We start from the raw sequence: 24,712 nt of genomic DNA on the forward strand, positions 1-24,712 counted from the left end.
CAGTCTCTGATTATCTCCTGTAATCTAACTGCAGTCTCTCATTATCTCATGTAGGCCATCCGCAGTCTCTGATTATCTCCTGTAATTCATCCACAGTCTCTGATTATCTCCTGTAATCTATCCACAGTCTCTGGTTATCTCCTGTAATCTATCCACAGTCTCTGGTCATCTCATGTAAGCCATCTGCAGTCTCTGATTATCTCCTGTAATCTAACTGCAGTCTCTCATTATCTCATGTAGGCCATCCGCAGTCTCTGATTATCTCCTGTAATTCATCCACAGTCTCTGATTATCTCCTGTAACTCATCCACAGTCTCTGGTTATCTCTTGTAGTCCATCCAGAGTCTCTGATTATCTCCTGTAATCTATCTGCAGTCTCTGATTATCTCATGTAGGCCATTCGCAGTCTCTGGTTATCTGTGCATTTGGCTTGTGACTGTGACTTCAATGGACAAGTTTAATGGTGATGTCTGTGAAACTTGACATGTCGGATTGCGGCACAGTGAAGCTAAGCATTGATGTCACAGCAATGTGTAGTCAACGATGCAGCTGCTATGTTCATTTAGAGATAAGTGGTCAAGGGGCGGTTCTGTTTAATCATCCTCTTTTTACTGGCACCAAAATGTGGCGAGGTTTTGCTGTGATTGTTGAGCGATTTATCGCACAACAAGCATCCAAAACCACACAGTATTTTGGTGCCACTAAAAATGAATGGAATACAACCACATGTGCTGCATTTTGCCAGCATTGCAGTGTGATTTGAAATTGGGGCGCGGCAGCAGAATCACAGCGATATTCTGTGATTCCCAAATCGCTACATGTGAACAGTCAGGGCCTAACAGGCTAATACAACAGCAATTATGGAAGACTCAGCCTCAGCATATTTTATAGGTACAAAGAAGCCCTGATTTTGTTTAACCACAGCCCCTAAGCCCCTCCCACTATCATGTTTGGCCATATCCGCGTCGCAGGTCACTACCTCTCTGTCATGTCCCTCATTCTCAAATTCGAAAGTTGGGAGATATGTTCTGTAAGTATGGATTTTTCACAGTACCGCTTTTCTGGTCTGGTATGTTGGGCTAAGATTTGTTATTACAGTGCACAACCCTGTGATAGGCATTCCATTGGCTGAGAGCACTGACCTCTGTGTTAGTATAGTGATCTATCAGGTTTTTTTTCGTTCAGCCCAGCGGACAGTGTGTACCAGGACTTAGACTGGACAATAGCCAACCTCACTGGGGACAATTTTCATAAAAACTGGAAGAAGGCAAAACTGAAATCGGGTTCAATTTTCAAGAGGATCTGAAAAAATAGAATTAAGGATGTGATTGCTTACTATGAGCAACACATAGTTTTTTCTTTTTCCAGTCTTAATGAATTTGTTTTATTTAAAAAGACTTTTACTTAATATCTGCTGTTGAACCCCCCCCCAGAACAAAAAATTATCTGCGGCCCCGTCTTTCACCTCATTCTTTTCACTTATCTTTGTTTCAGTAAATATTTTTTATTACTTACTAACTATGTAACTATTAACTAATGTTTTTTATTACTTACTAACTATGTAACTATTACCTGACTAATGTACGTATATCGAGTATCTTCTATCCATTTGAATATTTCCTTGAAAAGCCCAGTAATTCTATTTCCTTGCAACCTCTAGTAGGACATTCATAAAAGAACTGCTTCTCTCAACTTAGAAACAGGGTCAGTGCTTAGGTAGACTATGAAAGGAGAATAAAAGCAAGGAATGATAAAAACATGTTTTGTGTGATTTCCTTTGGACGGCTCGCTATGACTCAAGCCTATTTACTAGTAGCAGTAAGTGCAATTAATGTTTTAAGGGCTCTCTATGCCATTTGTTGCATTTTATTACAGAGATTACTGGAGATTTTGAAATAGAAAAGGACAGCTGTGGAAAAAGGTCAGCAGAGGAGCCACTAAGTAAATAAATAATATAAAGCAAGATATGAGCACTTGCTCGTTCTTCCTAGTATAACTCATATGCTAAGCCAATAGAAATCATTTTTATTTTAATGGATTTAAATGGCAATGGCATATTAATGTTTGTGCTGTAGGCATATATTTGTCTTAGATGCCGTCCTGCAGAGTGCAGATAAGGTAAAAAAAAAAAATAAGAATATAGCCCACGTTCTTCTCTTTATATATTTTTTTTCATAAGCCCTTCTGTCTCACAAATCTGGTATCTTTTTCATGTGGAAAAAGGAAATAAACAACTTAGTCTGTTGTGTGTATTACACACAGCCATTGTTTTAATCAGCTGATTAGCTTATTTTGCTTTCATTATCACTTCTCTGCAGATAATTCTATAAAGGATAGGTTCAACTTTAGCAACATGTTATAAATTTATACCCCTATTTAGGGTGTAACGTGCAACATATTGTTAGGGACTGAACACCCTCACCCCCATTATGTTGAATCTTCCTCCAGCTTTCAAACTAAATGCCAGTATACAGGTAAGGGGCAAAAAGCTAAAAGGAAAAAGTGCAGGAGCGTGACATTTCACCTATGATCCACTGATCATGGGTGCAATACTTTGTAGGCTCTTGTGTATAAATATAATAAATACATATTTTTTTTACCTGCAAAAATGTGTGCATTTATCATTTTTTTACTTATAGGTGAACTTATCCTTTAATTTATCTTTCAGCTCCCAAACTCACATCGCATATGACATGTTTTAACTTTCATGATTTTTCACTTCCTTAAGCCTAGTACACACCCCTAGTTTTTGGGATGAACAAAAAAAACAAAAACTGACAGCTCGGATCAGAGCTGCTGTACTAACAATCCGATGTTAGTACAGAGATCTCCCCTGCTGTGCTATTATGTTCTGACATGGGGACAGACCCGCCCCCCAAAGCACTCCGGCCAGCGCTCTCAGCCATTGGCTGAGAACGTTGATCAGGAGCCTATCAGCAGGCCTTTTTCAGGCCTGAGCCTTTGACAGAAGCCTGACCAGCTGCCAAACACACGGGCTGAATGTCGGGCAGTTTCTATTAAAAGAGACAATGCCGGCCGACATTCGGCCCATGTGTACTAGGCTTTAGGGCTCATGAACATGCACATGCAATATACTGCATTTATATCTGGAATTTATACAGGTTTTAATTCTGCAGCATTGTATGCTATGGGCCTATTCACAATGCTCCATTTACCCGTCTAAAACGAAACTAGAAAACTGGCTTTTCACAGTCTTATCTTAGGTGGTACCCATGTAAATGTTTGCACTAATGTTTATATGCATACAAATGGATAATATGCGCCATGGCCTATGGAATTTAGGGTTAGTATGTAAACAGGTATAATTAACTAGATGCAAGCGTTACATTATAGCAGTTATTAAACTTAGCTTGACCTAGAATTGGTTTCTTGTGACTTTAGCTAGAAATCTGCATTATTAGAACTTCAAACAAAGAAAAAAAAAAACTAAAGAACAAGGGGTAGGTGACATTTCATAAGTACAATTAGGCCTGTCATAGACAGAGTGAATTTCTTTCCTGCAACTCGTGGTTAGGAAATTGGCTTGACTCCCCCACCAACACATTGTTGACAGGGGAATTCCTCCGCTGAGCCATTGTGTTCTCCTAGCGGGGGTAGGCAGAGGAAGCCGCCTCGCTGGGAGAAGACATTAATTATTGTTAGTGGCTATAACAGCCACTAGCAATAATCACATGTACTGTAAAATGCAGCAGGCTGGTGGCATCGATCGATCGATCAATCAACTTGGGTACATTCAGCCTGCCCATACAGGGTGCAAATCTTGGCCGGTTCCTGCTGAACCAGCCAAGATTCAAAGCGTTTATGGCCAGATTTAGAGATTGTATACTTAAAGTGACCCTGTTTCTGTAAGAAAGCAAGTAATTGCACACTGATCAAATCACATTCAACTATTATTATTAAAGCTGGACAAAGCACACCAGAGTCCCATCTAGGATGGTCCCTCTATAACGTTTAACCCAGGATAGAGGAGCAGGAAGGAAAGGCTTATTTATGCAGTGTAAAATCAGTCTCAAAGGGTTACATACCATATATTCATCATGCACATCTGGCAACTGGACATTATGAGATGTTTGTGTGATATCTCAATAAAGTTCACTAGAAAAAAAGGAAGTAGCGTGATCCTCCCAGCTCAGCAAATCACTGCACTGATCTCTGAAGGACCGCACCACACATCAGCCACTGCACTGCAATGCAACAGCTGGTATGAACAAGCCTTTATATGCACTGCATTGTGGGGCATTTACATGTATTTGCGCATGTTTCTGTGCATTTGCAGTGTGGAAAAATGCAGCTTGAACTATGCCTATAAGATAACCTGTATTTTAAAATGTCAATGCAGCTGGAGTGCAGTCAAAAATGCATCCACTTGCATCTGGTGTGCCTGGGCCTGGTTCACACCCTGAATCACAAAGGAATGTGCTGTGTGATTCACATGTGGTCCTGGAGCAGTGCAATTTCAGCCCATTCATTGACACCCGCTGCAGGTTGCAACTGCATTGCGTTTTGAATGCAGTGCAGCAAGCATGCACGGAACGCAGATTTCCCGCTCCACCGTCTGGTGTAATCTGGTCCTAAAAGAACTCAACAATATAAACAAAGATAACTGAGAACGTGTAATTGATATAATGTATCTATCCAATTTTATTGATCAACATAGATTAGAAGCTGAATGATAGAGCATTTCTAAAGGTAATAGATGAGAATTCGAAAAAGTGGAGATGGAGAGGGGATGGGAATAGAAAAAGGCAAAGGGGAAATAAAAAGAAAAAAGAGGAGGTAAGAAAAAAAAATGAAGAAAAAAAACAACTTTATCTCTTTTTCCCCCACAGGAAAGAAACTGATAGCAGGATGCCCAATAAGTGATATGTAATGATAATAATCATAACCATCTTGCTATGATTAACTACAGTGACTAGTTGCCTGTGCAGTCTTTCACAGAATTATATTTGTTGCATTCATGAGCTTGCCTTTTTAAGTTTAAACTGAAAATACTAGTAACTCCATTACGTTTTTGATAAGGAATTATGAGTTATCTAAAAGTAAAAAAATGGTGATGTTGCTCAGCATTATCCATTTGAATGATAACCCCAGAGTTTTTTGGACTTCTAAATTTCATGGAACAGTGATGAAATTCTTGGCTTGGAATAAACACAGCTGCCATATGTGTAGGTGTGTTTCTGGCCTTTTCCTAAACATTAAGCAGCTGTACACTCAAACACAAGTGTAATTATTGTATATTTGTGGTATGATTGTTATACATTTAAACTAAGAAACAAAACCTAATTTAACTGATAATATTCAAGTTAGTGACGGCATATTAGGCAGACAGCCAGGGTCAAAGTCAAGGATCAGCTTAGTCATTAGCTTGACCCAGATGACACCTAGAAGAGCAGCCAAGTGCTCACTGTAGTGACAAACTTCCTTCATTAAGGCTGAATATAAAAGAGACAAACAAAAATTGAATGCCAAGTATGTTTATATCTGATGATTAGTGGCTTCAGTATTTTAGTAAAGCTAGAAATTGCTAAACATTTACCACAGCGGGATGCCGCTTTTAGCACCAGATTCATTTAGCTTGTTTTGTGATATTTTTATTTATTTTTTTTAGCTCAAATGCTGCTTCCTTGGATATGCTGTGTGAGACTAGTCATACCAGTTAACTAAATATGACATAAAATATGCCTTTCCTTAAAGCATATCTAAACCTCAACCCAATGTAGCACCCTCTACCAGAAGGTAGGTGCTAGTAAGGGTTGTTTTACTAGGTTTGTTCAGCACAGGCAAATTTAGGCAGGCCTATGCTGCAAGCTAGGCCTGTCTGTTTTGATTCTGGGGCTGGGAGTGGTTAGAATAGCAGTGGGTGTGACCACCTGGCTCCAGTTCTGAGGCGCCTCCCCTGCTTCTAGGGAGAATGTTCTGGAAGAGAAGGCTGGGCCTAGGGCTGGAGTGGCAGGCAGCAAATGTGGGAGCTCTGATCAATCCCTAACTGGCATTGGCAGGGGGCAGGCCTCCTATATATGCTGAGGTCACATGCTGTTGGACAGGAGAAGTCGACTGGGTGACGTGCGGAATGGAGTGCTAGACAGCCGCAGGATCACACCCACATCTGGGGGGGGGTGTGGGATCGCAGGAGGAGGCCCGGGGAGAACTGTGAGGGAACATTGCCTTTACACGGTCACTGGCAATGTCTCTGTCACCACACGGTCAGTGGCAGGGAACCCCTGGAGCTGATGGGCATTGAGAAGCTGTCGGAACGCATGGTCCAGGAAAGTTCCTCATCAAGGACTCAGGGCTGGAAGGTCGGTGAGTGTTACCACAATGGATGGCTGGAGGATGTGCCAGGGAGTCTGTAAGGGAACTCTGCTTCCACACGGACACTAGCAGAGTCTTTATCATGCACACGGTGGATAATGAAGAGTCTTGGATCAGAGAAGAGACTGTGGGATGTGTGTGTCAAATCAGTGTGGCCGGGGAACACATGATTTGCAAGTTGGACTGGCTGGGAGCAGTAGTCCATTTCCTAATAGACTTTAACTTACTAGGCCTCTGGGGAGAGGTTATGCAGGCCTCAAGCCTGGTAGCAGCGAGTCACCAGAGCCAGTAGAGGGGCTTATTCAGAGTGAGTTCTTGATACCCATTAGAAGAGGATGTGTTATACCCTAATGTAAGTACAAGTTGTGCAGGAGGGAAACCAAGAGTGCAAGGAGAAGCAAGTTTGAGCAGGTGGTGAAGTGAACTATGACCATTACTTTTACATGGTCAAAAGTGATGTTTCTGTCCCTCACACAGTGATGGATGGAGAACTCTTAGTAACAGCAGTCTGCATGGAGATGCAGGGAGCAATAGTCTGCATAGGAGATGCAGAGTGAGTAACAGTCTGCAGGGAGCTGCATGAGAAGATTTCTACTTAGTCAAGTGTTCACATTCAATCTTCAGGCTCTAAATATGATCAAAGTATATTGAAACCTGTAAATATGATTGCAATGATTAATTCTATGGGCATCCCATATCCCAATTCCTATCCAAGTTGTACCACCCAATAAAACAACAAAAACAAAGCTCGCAAATGACTGTTCATTATCTCTGGAAAGGATGCATGAAGTCTGGCAGTGGGGTGATTTGACGGATTGTTTGTCAGTAGTGCTAACACCATGGCTACACCAAAAATATGATATATTGCAGATTAAGAATCCTTAAATGTGGGGGATGCATTAGTTTTCTTTTTTTTCTAGGCTTTTTGCCTTCATTTTTACCTGGTTATCCATCCAACAACACACGCCCTGTCTTAAGACCCATACACACGATCGGACTTTTTGACAACAAACATGCAAATTAGCTGTTTTGGAGCAACATCTGACCGTGTGTACGCTCCATCAGACAAATTTTTTCTGTTTCCATTGGACTTTTGTTGGCTGTGCGAACGGACAAACTTTCCGGCAACAAAAGTCCGATGGAGCAAAGTCTGATCGTGTGAACACAAAAGCATCGGACTTTTGCACAAACTACAGTACGCGCCCGCGAGAATGTTTCCAGCGCGAACCCATCGCGCTGGTTCTCGGCGACAGGGTACTGTACATCTCACGCTGGCTGCAATAGGAAAAACAAATTTTCCTATTACGGCTAGCGCAAGAGGGAATTCCCCTCTGGGGGCATGCCAGGCCCTTAGGTCTGGTATGGATTTTAAGGGGAACCCCCTACGCCGAAAAAACGGCGTGGGGTCCCCCCAAAATCCATACCAGACCCCTATCCAAGCACGCAGCCTGGCCGGCCAGGAAAGGGGGTGGGGACGAGCGAGTGCCCCCCCTCCTGAGCTGTAGAAGGCTGCATGCCCTCAACATGGGGGGTGGGTGCTTTGTAAGAGGGGGGCGCCCTGCAGCCCCCCCACCCCAAAACACCTGGTCCCCATGTTGATGAGGACAAGGGCCTCTTCCCGACAACCCTGGCCGTTGGTTGTCGGGGTCTGCGGGTGGGGGGCTTATCGGAATCCCAGAGCCCCCCTTAATAAGGGGGCCCTCAGATCCCGCCCCCCACCCTATGTGAATGAGTAGGGGTACAGCGTACCCCTACCCATTCACCTAGGGAAAAAAGTGTCAACAAATAAAACACACCACACAGGTTTTAAAATTAATTTATTAGGCAGCTTCGGGGTCTTCTTCTGACTTCGGGGGTCTTCTTCCGACTTCGGGGGTCTTCTGCCTACTTCGGGGGTCTCTCAGGCCTCTTCTCCCTCTCTCCGGTGTCGTCTCCGCGCTCTCTGGTTCTTCTCCGGTGCCTTCTTCCTTCTGCCGGGCTCCTCCGCTATCTTCTGCTCTTTTGCCGCTCTTTTGCTCACGGAGGAGCCCGGACATCTGGATCGTCTTCTTCCATCTTCTCTTCCAGAGATGTTGATACGATGCTCTCTCGGGCTGTAATGCTGTCTGTGCGCTCTGCTATGACTTATATAGGCGGTGACCCCACCCCCTATGACATCACAGTCCCAGAGCATACTGGGACTGTGAGGTCATAAGGGGTGTGGCCATGTCATCCTATGGCGTAGGGGGTTCCCCTTAAAATCCATACCAGATCTAAGGGCCTAGTATGCCCCAGGAGGGGAACCCATGCCATTTTTTTATTTAAAATTTGGCGTGGAGTTCCCCCTCAAGATTCATACCAAACACAGTGCCTGGCATTGGCGGGGATCCAACCTGGATCCCCACACCAGTATGAACCCGGCTCACAAGGTGTCAATCTCGCCAATAAAAGTGGCGAGATAGACACAATATCAGACAATACATAAGTTGACCAAAGGGTGGTGGTAAAGAGCTGAAAAACCACGTGATTTGGTGAAAGTTGGCTGGAAAAGTCCTGTTGTCTGTATGCAAGACAAACTTCTAGCCAACGCCCTTTGTACAAAAATCCAAGGGAAAGTTTGTACAAAGTCCTATCGTGTGTATGGGGCTTTAGAGATACCTTGGACCGCAGCATTGTCAATCTAGTGTAGTACAAGTAAGAGATTTAGATGGACTTGAAAAACAAATTAAAGTGGTTCTAAAGCCTGAAGGTTTTTTTACCTTCAATAGCCTCAGTAGTAAGGGGACTCTCCTCCTCATTGGCTGAGACAGCAGTAGGAGCCCGTTATAATCCCTTTTGGGGGTTTAAAACTGCTTTAATCTGGCAACTGAGACCTTAGCAGATGACAATCAATAAATGCCTTTAGTGTGTTGCAATCATAACTGGATTCTCTTTAAAGTCTAACTCCATCTGTTTATTTATTTAGGTTAAGCTTAAACTGTCATGTTTTTATTTCTGTCTGTTACCCCACAGAAGTGGAGCTATTGTAGGTGTCACAATGACAGAGAAGAACAGACAGCAATAAGTCTTTGTCAGAAGATCCTACTCTTTCTCACTCTACTAAAGGATGTATTTGTTTTGTCTGTTTCCCCATTACAGGCATTTTCCATCACTTCCTGTCCTGGCTTCAAGAGGAGACCCAAAAAGACCAAATTTGGGTGCCGCTCAGGTAGAGAGGTAAAGTCCGACCAGACCGCTGTAAATGCAGACAGGGACAGGGAGCTTGTCCTGGCTCCAAGCTACAGCAATGTCAAAGGAAAAAGCAGCACATCATGAAGTAGACCCACGTGCATGAAGTGAGATGAATGGCAGCCTGGCTTGGACTCCAGCCATGCCCTAAACGCTCTGCCCCTTAGAGCTTAACCACTAGCCTACCGCCCACCGTCATATGACGGCAGGACGGTAAGCCTCTTGTTCTGGGCGGACATCATATGACGTGAGCCCGTTTAAACGGGGCATGCGCACGATCGCGCGCAGCCCTGTATTGCCGGTGGTGGCGTGTCACCGAGACACTGCTCGTCACCGACAGGGGTGAACAGCCACTGGGCATGGCTGTTTACCACGTGATCGGCCGTGATGAAGTCACGGCCGATCACTAATGGTACATCCCTGCATTGCACGGCGCATGCGTGTGATCGTGAGCGCGCTGCGCGTGCACGTCGTGGCGGCGAGTTACCGTGAACACTGCTCATCACCGACGATAGTACACAGCCATTGGCCAGGGCTGTGTACAATGTGATTGGCTGTGATCCATTCACAGCCGATCAGTAACTGTAAACAAAGAGCTGTCACTAGCTGTTACTAGCCCTTCTCTCCTCACACACCGTTTCCAGTGTGAGGAGAGAAGAGCCAGGAGCAGTGAGTTACAGATCTATGTATTGTAGTGTCTGCACCAACACCACACCTGTCCCATCGCCCCCTCCAATTGTCATCTGTCACCCAACAGTCACCCCATAAAAGTGCACCTGTCACATAAGAGACTGCCATCAGTGACCATCAGCGGTGCAACCGTCACCCATCAGTGACCTGCTCTGTCACCCATCACCCACCAGTGACCGTGCCCTGTCACCCGTCACCCATCAGTGACCTGCCCTGTCACCCGTCACCCACCAGTGACTGTGCCCTGTCAACAATCTGTGACTATCACCTGTCACCGTCCGTGGCCTGTCACCCATCAGTGACCATGCCCTGTCACCCGTCACCCATCAGTGACTGTGCCCTGTTACCCATCAGTGACCATGAGCGGTGCACCTGTCACCCATCAGTGACCGTCGCCTGTCAACCATCAGTGACCATTACCCGTCACCGTCCGTGGCCTGTCACCCATCAGTGACCATCGCCCATCACACCATCACCTCTCAGTGAACATCACCTGCCACCCATCGCTCAGCCCATCAGTGACCGTCGCCTGCCACCCATCTGTCACCCGTCGCACAGCTACCTGCCACACAGTCATGTCCAAAAGAGGATATACTAGTGAGGAGGCATTCCAGATCCTCTCTATGACTGATGAGAGCACCGGGGAGTTATCAGAGTCCAATTCTGATTCCGAATCAAATTTGGCATTTGAACCTAAAAAGGCACGACACTCTGGAAACCAGGAAGCCACCAGCAATCAGGATTATATTCCCAGGCCCAGTACCAGCTCTGTCGCCAGCAATGGGCCCCAGGAACAAAGGCCCAGTACCAGTGCTGCCACCAGAGATAGGCCCTGCGCACAAATGCCCAGTACCAGTGCTGCCACATCACACCTGAGTACCAGCACAGGAAATTCAACTCCCCCAATTACTGGAGTGTCACGTCCCCCAAGAGCCAGGGCCGCGACATACATGCCAGATGGTCTTGCCAACCCAACATGGCTGCCTTCCAACTCGGGATCACCAATTATTCCCCCTTTCACAGCACAGCCAGGTGTGCAGGCCAACACCCAAAATTTCACAGAGATCAATTTTTTTCACCTGTTTTTGCCCGACACTTTGCTTCAGACAAATTTGTATGCCCAGCAGTATATTGCCAGCAACCCCCAATCATCTTATGCCCATCCGTTTGAGTGGAGAGATTTGAATTTGGAGGAGTTCAAATTGTTTTTGGGCCTCAACCTAAATTTGGGGCTTACAAAAAAAATGAAGGACATACCTATTGGTCCACCAACCCCATCCACCATATGCCCATGTATTCTGCCGCAATGTCCAGGTCCCGATATGAGATGATTATGAGATTCTTTCATTTTAATGACAACACCCAGTGCCCTCCCCGCAATCATCCAAATTCCGATAAGCTATACAAGATTCGCCCACTGATAAATTTATTTTCCCAACGATTTGCAGAACTCTATGTCCCAGAGAAGAATATATGTGTGGATGAGTCCCTAGTACCATTTTCAGGCCGGCTAGGAATAAAACAATATATTCCTAGCAAAAAGGCCAAATACAGAGTCAAATTTTACAAGCTGTGTGAGAGAGCCACGGGATATCTATATGCGTTCCGCATATATGAAGGAAGAGATTCCCAGCTCCAGCCCCCTGAGTGCCCGGCCTACATGGGCACAACTGGAAAAATAGTATGGGACCTGGCTTACCCACTTCTGAAAAAAGGCTATCATATATACCTGGACAACTTTTATACCAGCCTGCCCCTTTTCAGACACCTATATATCAAAAAAACCCTGGCCTGCGGAACCTCAAGAAAAAATAGGAAGGGCTTCCCACAATCCATAGTGAACAAAAAGCTGCAAAGGGGGGAAAGAGTAACACTGAGATGCAATGAAGTGCTGGCCTTGAGGTGGAAGGATAACAGGAACATGATGTCCACCATTCATGATGACACTACAGTTGTAGTTCAGCGAAGACGAGGTCCCATTGAAAAACTGACATGTGTCCAAGACTATAATCTCTACATGGGGGTGGATTTCAATGACCAAATGATTCAGCCCTATTTGTCAATAAGGAGGTCCCGATTCTGGTACAAGAAGGTAGCAATTTATCTAATCCATTTGGCCATTTACAATTCCTACATAGTCTACACAAAATCCACAGAAAGCCCCGCCCCCTTCCTAAAATTCATAGAAGTAGTAGTCACGTCCCTCATCTATCAAAAGATGTCGTGTGTGCAGCAGAAGAGGTTTTCGAAAAGATACCAGCTTCCATTGTCCCCAGTGTCCCTCCCAACCTGGCCTTTGCATTGGTGAATGCTTCGAACTGTATCATACATCCCTAGATTATTAGCCCATATTTTCCCCATTTTCGCTGATCATTTTCCATGCTTCCCCAAATAACCATGCCACTGCCTTCAACGTGAACTGACCCTGGCCTGCTTTTTGACTATGCCTCTGCCTACCGTTTGGACTGCTTCCACATGAACTGACCCTGGCCTGTTTTGACTATGCCTCTGCCCACCGTTTGGACTGCTTGCTCGTGAACTGACCCTGGCCTGTTTTGAGACTATGCTTCTGCCCACCGCTTGGACTGCTTGCACGTTATCTGACCCTGGCCTGTTTTATGGACTATGCTTTTGCCTACCGCTTGGACTGATCTGTTGCCCTGCTACTATAGTACACAGGGGTCTCACATATGTGAGGGGCTCCAGAATAGTTTTTCCGGATGGAGATAACAATTGTGCCCCTGTGCCCAGGTCTTACCCGATTGCGGCCCTCAGCCTTCTGCTGACTTACTGCCATCATGCCTTTGCCTGCCGCATGAACGGACCACACCTCTGCCTGCTACCTGGACTATACAAATAATTCGCTGTAGCAAGAGGCAGTATGTTTATGAAGGGCTGGAGAGCGGTACAATTAGTGTCTGCAGGTAACAGTGTACCAGGACCAATATTATGGCTGTACTGGACAATTTCTATGGACAAATGCTTTGGCTGTGCTGACAATATCCTTGTGCTGACTATAGACAATATTCCTGCCTGCTGCCTGGATAATTACTATTGCTGTCGCTAAGCACATCCCTGACTGCTGCCTGGACCAGTGCTCTCTTCTGTGGACACTACTAAAAGCACAGGTAATACTTTTTTTTTTATCCTTTCCGCAATAGAATTTATTTTGGATTGTAATTCTTAGTATGTACATGCTATGTGTTAGAAATATGAAGGGCCTTCAAAAATGATAAGTTGCCAGGAAATTATCTATGTAATGTATGCTCCTAGAACGCTTGATGGTGCTACTTGGATGTTGGGCCTCTGTATGTGACCAAGCTGTGTAAAAGTCTCACATATGTGGTATCCCCATACTCAGGAGGAGTAGCAGAATGTATTTTGGGGTGTCATTTTTGCTATGTGTTGGAAATATCTCATAAGTGGACAACTTTGTGTAAAAAAAAAATGCGTTTTCATTTTTTTCCACATTTTCCAAAAACATCTGGAAAAAAAATAACCATTCAAAAGACTCATTATGCTTTATAGATTATATGTTAGGGTGTTTGCTTTCCAAAATGGGGTCATTTTGTGGGCAATTCCATTGTCCTGGTGCTCCAGGGCCTTCAAAAGTGTAATAGGTGGTTGAGAAATGAGATGTGCAATTTATGCTCGTAGATTGCCTGATGGTGCTACTTCAATGTTGGGCCTTTGTATGTGGCCAGGCTGTGTAAAAGTCCCACACATGTGGTATCACCACACTCAGGAGGAGTAGCAGAATGTATTTTGGGGTGTCATTTTTGCTATGTATTTGCTATGTGTTGGAAATATCTTATAAATGGACAACTTTGTTTAAAAAAAAATGCGTTTTCATTTTTTTTCCACATTTTCCAAAAACTTCTGGAAAAAAAATAACCGTTCAAAAGACTCATTATGCCTCATAGATTATACATTGGGGTGTTTGCTTTCCAAAATGGGATCATTTTGTGGGCAATTCCTTTGTCCTGGTGCTCCAGGGCCTTCAAAATTGTAATAGGTGGTTGAGACATGAGATGTGCAATTTATGCTCGTAGATCGCCTGATGGTGCTACTTCAATGTTGGCCTTTGTATGTGGCCAGGCTGTGTAAAAGTCCCACACATGTGGTATCGCCATACTCCGGAGGAGTAGCAGAATGTATTTTGGGGTGTCATTTTTGCTATGTATTTGCTATGTGTTGGAAATATCTTATAAATGGACAACTTTGTGTAAAAAAAAATGCGTTTACATTTTTTTTCCACATTTTCCAAAAACATCTGGAAAAAAAATAACTGTTCAAAAGACTCATTATGCCTCATAAATTATACGTTGGGGTGTTTGCTTTCCAAAATGGGGTCATTTTGTGGGCAATTCCATTGTCCTGGTGGTCCAGGGCCTTCAAAAGTGTAATAGGTGGTTGAGAAATGAGATGTACAATTTATGCTCGTAGATTGCCTGATGGTGCTACTTCAATGTTGGGCCTTTGTATGTGGCCAGGCTGTGTAAAAGTCCCACACATGTGGTATCACCACACTCAGGAGGAGTAGCAGAATGTATTTTGGGGTGTCATTTTTGCTATGTGTTGGAAATATCTTATAAATGGACAACTTTGTTTAAAAAAAATGCGTTTTCATTTTTTTTCCACATTTTCCAAAAGCTTCTGGAAAAAAAATAACTGTTCAAAAGACTCTTTATGCCTCATAGATTATACATTGGGGTGTTTGCTTTCCAAAATGGGATCATTTTGTGGGCAATTCCTTTGTCCTGGTGCTCCAGGGCCTTCAAAAGTGTAATAGGTGGTTGAGAGATGAGATGTGCAATTTATGCTCGTAGATCGTCTACTGGTGCTACTTCAATGTTGGGCCTTTGTATGTGGCCAGGCTGTGTAAAAGTCCCACACATGTGGTATCACCACACTCAGGAGGAGTAGCAGAATGTATTTTGGGGTGTCATTTTTGCTATGTATTTGCTATGTGTTGGAAATATCTTATAAATGGACAACTTTGTTTAAAAAAAATGCGTTTTCATTTTTTTTCCACATTTTCCAAAAGCTTCTGGAAAAAAAATAACCGTTCAAAAGACTCATTATGCCTCATAGATTATACATTGGGGTGTTTGCTTTCCAAAATGGGATCATTTTGTGGGCAATTCCTTTGTCCTGGTGCTCCAGGGCCTTCAAAAGTGTAATAGGTGGTTGAGAGATGAGATGTGCAATTTATGCTCGTAGATCGCCTGATGGTGCTACTTCAATGTTGGGCCTTTGTATGTGGCCAGGCTGTGTAAAAGTCCCACACATGTGGTATCCCCATACTCGGTAAGAGTAGCAGAATGTATTTTGGAGTGTAATTTGTTGTATGCATATGCTCTGTGAGAGAAATAACCAGTTAATATGACAATTTTGAAAAAAAAAAAAAAACAAATCTTCCTTTTGCAAAGAATTGTGGGAAAAAATTACAACTTAAAAAAACTCACCATGCTACTTACTTAATACCTTGGAATGTCTACTTTCTAAAAAGGGGTCATTTGGGGGGTATTTGTACTTTTCTGACTTGTTAGTACCTCAAGAAATGAGATTCACCTGATGTACTGAAGGCCTGATCAGATGTTTTCAATTTTCAGTGATTGGCACCATAGTTTGTAGATTCTATAACTTTCACAAAGACCAAATAATATACACTAATTTGGGTTATTTTTACCAAAGATATATAGCAGTATAAATTTTGGCCAAAATTTATGAAGAAAAATTACTAATTTGCTAAATTTTATGACAAAAACAAAGAAAAAGGCAATTTTTCACAAAATTGACGGTCTTTTTTTATTTATAGCACAAAAAATAAAAAACCCATTAGTGATTAAATACCACCAAAAGAAAGCTCTATTTGTGTGAAAAAAAGGACACAAATTTCATTTGGGTACAGTGTTGCATGACTGAGTAATGGTCATTCAAAGTGTGAGAGCACCGAAAGCTGAAAATTGGTCTGGGCAGGAAGGGGGTTTAAATGCCCTGTATTGAGGTGGTTAAAGTGATTGTAAAGTCTCGTTTTTTTTAGCTAAAAATAACAAACATGCTATACTTACCACCTCTGTGCAGTGGTTTTTTACAGAGCAGCCCCAATTCTCCTCTTCTCTGGTCCCTTTTCGGTGCTCCTGGCCCCTCCCTCCTGTTGAGTGCCCTCACTACAAGCAGCTCGCTATGGGGGCTCCTGAGCTAACACATAGCTCCCTATGTCCATTCAGATACGGAGCTGTGGCCCAGGCCCCGCCCCTTTTCTCTCCTCATTGGCTGACTGACTTTAATTCAATGGATCAATGGATCCTGAATGGATTATTTACAAAAATTGATTTCATTTTTAAGGAAGTGAAATAGAAGAAATGGGTATCTTTTATAAATTTGTTTTAATCAGCCTTGTTTTTCTTCTTATTATTATTATTACTATACTTAGGTTGTGCCCTGGACTGGTAGAAGTAGGAGGATAGAGGGACTTTTTTAGATTCTGCTAAAAATAGTGCACTAGGTTTATAAAGTTTAAACTTATGTTTATCCCAAAATCCACCACATTATATAGTACTAGTTTTACAGAGAGCTAACTACCAGTCAAACTGATTATTGTTACCTGCAAACCGCTCCTTTCCCAGATTCAATTTCACAAATGTCACCTTCAGAACAGTAGCTGGGTTCCAGGTCACAAATACTTTGGCATAGTTGTCCATCAATTCTTTTGTAGCCAGGCTTGCATATACAAGTTGTCTCTTTGGTCATTGGGTTTATGGAACATTCTGAGAACTCATCGCATGCCATGAACTTGCATGGGTCTGCCAGGTCAGCTAGAAAGATTGAATAAACAGGTTACAGGCATTTAAAGTATGGAACATTGTCATTTTAATGTTTTGATATGCTGACTTTGACTTGTTTTAAAGTCTCAACTTTGGAGCATCTTCTTACCATTTAGGATGCTCCTGCTCACTGTATATCGGTAATTAAATTCTCTAAAATGCTTCTTCTATTGGATTCAGTAAAGCCCTTTGTGCATATAGATTTGTGCAAGAAAGAAATTTCTCAGGCATTTTCTACCTAACAGAAGACAAAACGAATTGCTCTGGCTTGCATTTCTGTATGTGCTTTGGTGGCCTGAATGCCGTAGCTTAGGTATTAATAAAACTGAAATAAACTCTCTCATTCAGCATTCACAATTTGTAATCCTTATGCTACTAGCATTAGTAAATAGATAGGAAGGTATATTATATCTACTTGTTTTTAAACATTTTTTTTAATATAAATTTTAGTTGCCCGTTTCTGACCCAGGCCAAAATAATGTCATACTGTATATCCCAAAAGTAAAAGTAAATCCACAAACCAGCTTTCAATGTCTAGTGTCAGTAACACCAACAAAATCCAATTCGATCAGAAAGATGATCAAGGGACATCTAATGAGAGGATCTTGCAGCTTCCAGAGGAGATCTGGGATGATCCAAGCAGTGGCGGCTCATCCATAGGGGGTGCCTGGGCGCCGCCCCCCCCCCCCCCCCCCCTCCAGGCAATCACGAAAAAAAAAAATGTAAAAAAAAAAAAAAAAAATTTTTTTTAAAGCTGGCTCTTAAAAAAAAAAATACAAAAAAAGGTCCTTAGGTGCACTGTGTTCAGACACCGGACACAGTGCGACGCCGGACATAGTGCACTTATGGGAAGCGCCACGTCTATGCAATGACGAGATTGCATACGTGGCACTTCATTTGCGGGCATTTAGCCCGCCCTGCGGCGCCTTCTGAAGCACCGAGTAGCTTCCCCCCGCGCTAGTATCTATTACTATGGCCGGGCGGTTTGATTGACATCTGGTTATGATGTCACTTCCTGTTTCTCTCTCCAATTGCGCCCAAGAGAGAGAAACAGGAAGTATGAGAAGAATGGACCTCTCCACAGGAGACACCGCTGGAGAGGACAACACACAGCTGCAATTTGGTGACACACACTGCAATTTGGTGGCACATGCTGCTGCAATTTGGTGACACATGCTGCTGCAATTTGGTGACACATGCTGCTGCAATTTGGTGACACATGCTGCTGCAATTTGGTGACACATGCTGCAATTTGGTGACACATGCTGCTGCAATTTGGTGACATATGCTGCTGCAATTTGGTGACACATGCTGCTGCAATTTGGTGGTGACACATGCTGCTGAAATTTGGTGGTACATTCTGCTGCAATTTGATGGTACATTCTGCTGCAATTGGTGGTGACACATGCTGCTGCAATTTGGTGGTGACACATGCTGCTGCAATTTGGTGGTGACACATGCTGTTGCAATTGGTGGTGACACATGCTGCTGCAATTGGTGGTGACGCATGCTGCTGCAATTTGGTAGTGACACATGCTGCTGCATTTGGTGGGACACAGGCTGCATTTTATGTGACACAGGCTGCATGTAATGAGGGACTCCGCTGGGGGCACCTGATGTAAGGAGGGACTCCGCTGGGGACACCTGATGGCATCTGGTGGCAGGCGATGTGGCTAGAGACACGCTCAGGACTCCCACTGATTCTGCATTATAGTGAGTTGAATGATTTCAATTTATATTACAATGTAATAATAGAAAAAATGCGCTTTAATCATCCTGACACCATAACAACCATGGTGCCGGGATGATTGAAGAGTTAACACCAGGTGTTTGGAGTATCTTTATCTGCTGATTGATCTGCTAACCACACCACCTTAGAGCCAGGCCCACTATTTCGCTGAAACCACGCCCATTTTCATCAAGTGGGAGGGGTCAAAAAGGAAGGGCGGGGCCTGGCGCCCCCCCATCCTAAAACTTCACCAGCCGCCACTGGATCCAAGGCAGTTCAAACTATAAGAAAAGAGGAGTGCAGGGACCTCATTAGCATTACAATATACATTTATTGAGAGAAAAAGAGAGAGTGCGCTATTTTCTTCTCTCAATAAATGTATACTGTCATGCTAATGAGGACCCTGCGCCCCTGTTTCCTTGTTGTTTGTACTGTACATCCCAGGACTCTTCATGGGCATTTTTTCTTTCTTCTGTAGGAGAGGAGGAGTGGCTTTCTCAGCTAAGCACACCTTCCTGCATGTCTGAGCTCAGGGCAGATGGATTCCAAATAGTAAACGCTACGTGAATCACCTGCCCTTACTCAAGATGGTCATGACTAGAAGGGGGGTGTTTTTCAAAATGATTTCTCAACAAAATAAAGTACGGAGACATGGATGGACGGGTGAGTTTGCTTTGGATAATAAAAATGAATTCAATAACGTTTCCAGTTTGTGGTGCTCAGATGTAGTGTTGAATTAAATACAAAGAGCTGCGCTTAGAACAATGAATTAGGTATGCTGCCTCCCTTAAAAGAGCTTCCCTAGGGATTCTCTACTGACTAGAAATATATTAACAAGGGTTATGGCGCTTCCTATGGGGTAATGAATGGGAGGGGTGGTTTGCCCAAGTGGTTTTCCCTCAGTAGATCCTAATAAAGGTACCTGGTGCCTGCCAGGGAGAGCTTAGTTACCATAAGGGTATATATGTCTGTGCCTGCACATACACAGATAAAAACAAATTAGCTAACTCAGGAATAAGCCTGAGAACAGACCCGTAGCGGTAAAAAATGCGTACCGCTGGTTAGAGCTGTTTGCGCTCCACCTGCGTTCCAGCTAGGGTCCGTACCCGGAAGTGACGTAACGTGCGTGGCGTCGTTGAGACGATGGTACATTTACACGTTACGTCACTTCCGGGTACGGACCCTAGCTGGAACGCAGGTGGAGCGCAAACAGCTCTAACCAGCGGTACGCATTTTTTACCGCTACGGGTCTGTTCTCAGGCTTATTCCTGAGTTAGCTAATTTGTTTTTATCTACTGGTTTATTCATTTAGTTAACTTTAATGGTTATTTATTTTTTACTCCGCTGTAAGCTGATGGAGTTTTTTGAATAAAAGCGTTTTTATATATACTACACCATGGGAGCTTCCTATTTTTTCTTTCCATGAGGGAGCCACTGTGAACATTGCACCCAATAGTAGGAAACTACCTGGATGCTCGGTAGGACGGTGGGGGAGAGAAAATTGGGATCGCAATTCCCCATGTAACCTGTTCCATCTGAGGCTGGAGGAATCCATTGGGAAAACCAACGGCACGGAAACCATCCTGAGGAGCCCGCATAACTGCCGCGGAGAGGAGACCGTGATTGAGACATCTTATGCTGGTCGCCCCTTTTAGGGGCTGTTGGATCTGGTGAGTGGGGACCCGCAAGGGGGTGCACAAAAGTCACAGGAATTATCGGAGAGCACTCAAGTCACGAAATTGTTTGGAACACTGGGGCTGAACAAGTTTTTTCACAAGTTTTTTCACTTTAAGGACTATAATCACTGCAAAACTGTTAACCTTAGTTTTTTCACTTTAAGGACTATAATCACTGCAAAACTGTTAACCTTGGTTTTCTTTGGACTCATTTGATTACTATACGTTTATTTGCACTAATTTTGATATAATATGTAATGTGTTGGCAACTTAATTTTACATATTAACTTAATTTTACATATGCCTTTTTGCATGGGGAGTAGAGTTTTATTTTTGATGGTTTGAATTATTTTGGACCTTATAAGTTTTACACATATATGGTATAGGTATTTCACCTAGTGGTGGCATATGGTGCAGATTTACCACAGTAGTAGGGGCCTCAGCCCACACCCCTTAATATAAGGTTCTGTTGAACCACCACTGAAGATATTATTTATCTCTGCTGATATATACGGGTGCATGTGGATATATATGTGTATGTGTGCAGGCACAGACATATATACCCTTATGGTAACTAAGCTCTCCCTGGCAGGCACCAGGTACCTTTATTAGGATCTACTGAGGGAAAACCACTTGGGCAAACCACCCCTCCCATTCATTACCCCATAGGAAGCGCCATAACCCTTGTTAATATATTTCTACTCAGATGTAGTGTTGTTCCATAAGAATTATGCCCCGTACACACGGTCGGATTTTCCGATGGAAAATGTCCGATCGGAGCGTGTTGTCGGAAATTCCGACCGTGTGTGGGCTCCATCGGACATTTTCCATCGGATTTTCCGACACACAAAGTTGGAGAGCAGGAGATAAAATTTTCCGACAACAAAATCCGTTGTCGGAAATTCCGATCGTGTGTACACAAATCCGACGGACAAAGTGCCACGCATGCTCAGAATAAATAAAGAGATGAAAGCTATTGGCCACTGCCCCGTTTATAGTCCCGACGTACATGTTTTACGTCACCGCGTTTAAAACGATCGGATTTTCCGACAACTTTGTGTGACCGTGTGTATACAAGACAAGTTTGAGCCAACATCCGTCGGAAAAAATCCTAGGATTTTGTTGTCGGAATGTCCGAACAAAGTCCGACCGTGTGTACGGGGCATTAGAGTACCGCATTATACTCATGTATCCATTTCAAAGTATTTTAGCATGCATGAGGTGACAGTACTGTTCTTTTTTTTTCATTCCTTTCCCCCTCGAAAATAGATATTGACAATGCATATGAAAACACCCTTCAATGTGCAAAAAATGTACCATGACACTCAAACACCCCCACACTTAAAAATGCAAGTCACAGGTCTCCATATTAAAGTGCAGTACTAATAAAGTATATATGCAGCATAGCCTAACTTTGTCTTATTTTAAGGCACTGAAAATGTAATGTCATGTGCAGAGTGCAGGAACTCCTACAAACTAATCCGATTTTACTTTAGCTGATTCAGATAAGAAAAGAGATAAAAAGTGACTGGTTGAATTAAGTTACAAAACTTACTGTACCTTGCATACGCTTAAAACATTTTAAAGTGCTATTAAAGTGGTAGTAAACTCAGTTTTACCCCTTGTACCTACAGGCAAGCCTATAATAAGGCTTCCCTGTAGGTGCTGTGAATATCTCCTAAACTTGCATTGTTTAGGAGATATTCATACTGCATGCAGCTAGTGACGTCTCCGGTGCATGCGCTCTGAATGTCTGGCATACTGTGTCGGCTCTTCAGAGTCAATGCCATAAATGGTGGCTCTCACGCGCGTGCACAGAAGGGACGTCATCGCGCCCCTGGTCACTCATTTAGCCGGAGGCCGCAACTCCAGAAGGAAGACCAGATGATGATGGAAGCCCTGTCAGAGGTGACAGCATGCCACTGGAGGCCTTCCTTTTAAGGTAAGTCTCTCATAATATGCTAGTATGCGATGTATACTAGCACATTATGACACTGCCTTGTGGGGGAAGTTTTTTTTTAACTGTGGTTTACTACTGTTTTAAATGCTCCTGTTTTTTTTCCCCCTAAGATAGGAAAGGAGAATAATACTGTCTTGCACTGTGCAAGGATATTGTACAGAGTGGCTCTTTATCTTCTCTTCAGGGGTACCCCATCAGCGCTGTCTGCTTCTCCTCTTCTCTGTATGCCCCCATAGCAAGCCGTGTGCAATAGGGGCACATGTGCAGGCATGCTTCCGAGCCAGATTTTGTGCATCCATAGAGACACACAGTATGACCTGCCCTGGCTCAGCCTATGGCTCCCACTGCTCTCAGTCTGTCCTGTGAGAGCAGAGGGAGCCAGAGGGGTTGACATTGCCGCAGCTTGGAGCCAGCATTGCTGCATATGGGCAAAGCGTTGGATTGAGAGAGGGCTTAGGTAAATATTTAGGGAGGAAGGAGGTAAGGAGGAACAGCAAGTGGAAGGTTTTTTACCTTAAAGTGATTCTAAAGGCAGAAGTTTTTTATCTTAACGCATTCTATGCATTAAGATAAAAATCTTCTGTGTGCAGCAGCCCCCCTAACACTTACCTGAGGCCATCTCCATCCAGCGATGTGCATGAGTGCCTCAGCCGTCCAGGACTCTCCCTCCTGATTGGCTGAGACACAGCAGTGGTGCCATTGGCTCCCGCTGCTGTCAATTAAAGTCAGTTTGCCAATCAGGGTAAAGAGGGGGCGGGGCTCCATGTCTGAATGGACACACAGAGCTGCAGCTCGGGTGCCCCCACAGCAAGCAGCTTAGACATGAGGGAGGGGCCAGGAGCGCCGGAGAGGAACCCAAGAAAAGGAGGATCCAGGCTGCTCTGTGCAATACCACTGCACAGAGCAGGTAAGTATAACATGTTTGTTATTTTTAAAGGGAAAAAAAGAGACTTTAGTATCACTTTAACACAGTTAATGCATTAAGGTATTAAACATTTTGACTTTGGAAGCACCTTTTTTTGTTAAAATTGCTAAATGAGAATGTTCAAAGTCTTTTAACAGGAAATATATATAGATATATATCTATATACTGTATATATTCATTTAGAATGGTTTTTCGGGCTTCTGGTGGCTTATTCATATCATTAGTATAGAGTGCGTACTGCCAAGGGTCAGAAAAAAATAGTGGACAGCGACTTCAAAGTGCAATTACTTTGTGCATTGCTGCCACCTTGAAAATCTCAATTTTTCATGGTATAAGGGAAATACATTTGATGATAAAAGTCACCAGAGCTTTACCTCATTTGCTAAGGTCTATGGAAAATCCCCTTGCAATGTGAACAGCCTATTTGACTTTAGTAAATTGACCCATGTATGCGAGCAGTTTAGTCTCTATTATATTCACAAGATCAGGCCAAATATAATCTCCGGTATGCCTTTAGATGTGCATCTTGGAAGCAAAAATGAAACCTCAGTGCAGTAATCCTGCACTGAAAACAATGCTACAGTGAGTATAGAAAATAATCACCCCCTTTAAAATAATCACATTTTAATGCTTTGCAGCCTGAGATAAACACAGAGGAGGTTATTTACGAAAGGCAAAGCCACTTTGCACTGAAAGTGCACTTGGAAGTGCAGTCACTCTAAATTTAAGGGGTAGATCTGAAATGAGTGGAAGCTCTGCTGATTTTATCATCCAATCATGTGCAAGCTAAAATGCTGTTTTTTTATTTTCCTTGCGTGTCCCCCTCAGATCTACAGCGACTTTACTACCAAGTGCACTTGCAGTGCAAAGTAGATTTTCCTTTAGTAAATAACCCCCTAAGTTTTTATTTCATCCAGCGGTATTTAATCAGTGCAACTGATAACAACCAAGTAAAATATATAACACCAACATGTCAGAGAAAAAAAAAAAAATCCTCTACAAATGTGGCTTGTGGTTGCAAGAAAAAAGCCACTCCTTAAGAAAGGCCTCATGCAGTCACCACTGAGCTTTCTCAAAACACACCATGAAGATTCTGAGACCACATGGAAAAGGGTGTTATGGTCAGAGGAGACTAAAATTCAAATAATTGGCCTCAACACCAAACGATACCGTATGTCTGGCAGAAATCCAACCAAATAACACCATTCCTACAGTTAAGCATGGAGGTGGTAATATTCCGTTATGGGAGTGTTTCTCTGCAGCAGGGACTGGAGCACTTGTCAGGATAGAGGGAAGAATTATTAGGGCAAAATACTGTCAAATTCTTGAGGAAAATCTGCTGCACTCTGCCAGAAAGTTGTC

General features: G+C 43.4%; 1 protein-coding gene across 2 annotated transcripts in view; it reads right to left on the minus strand.

Annotated features, from left to right (window-relative positions):
* Positions 1–24,712, minus strand: part of IMPG1 (interphotoreceptor matrix proteoglycan 1) — a 439,262-nt gene that overhangs the window by 52,172 nt on the left and 362,378 nt on the right. For both annotated transcript variants that reach the window (XM_073626835.1, XM_073626834.1), the window contains exon 15: positions 16,841–17,051. In XM_073626835.1, the coding sequence (XP_073482936.1) occupies positions 16,841–17,051 (211 nt within the window). The remainder of the gene's footprint in view (positions 1–16,840; positions 17,052–24,712) is intronic.

Source organism: Aquarana catesbeiana, linkage group LG04 (assembly GCF_042186555.1).
Source record: "Aquarana catesbeiana isolate 2022-GZ linkage group LG04, ASM4218655v1, whole genome shotgun sequence".
NCBI lineage: Eukaryota > Metazoa > Chordata > Amphibia > Anura > Ranidae > Aquarana > Aquarana catesbeiana.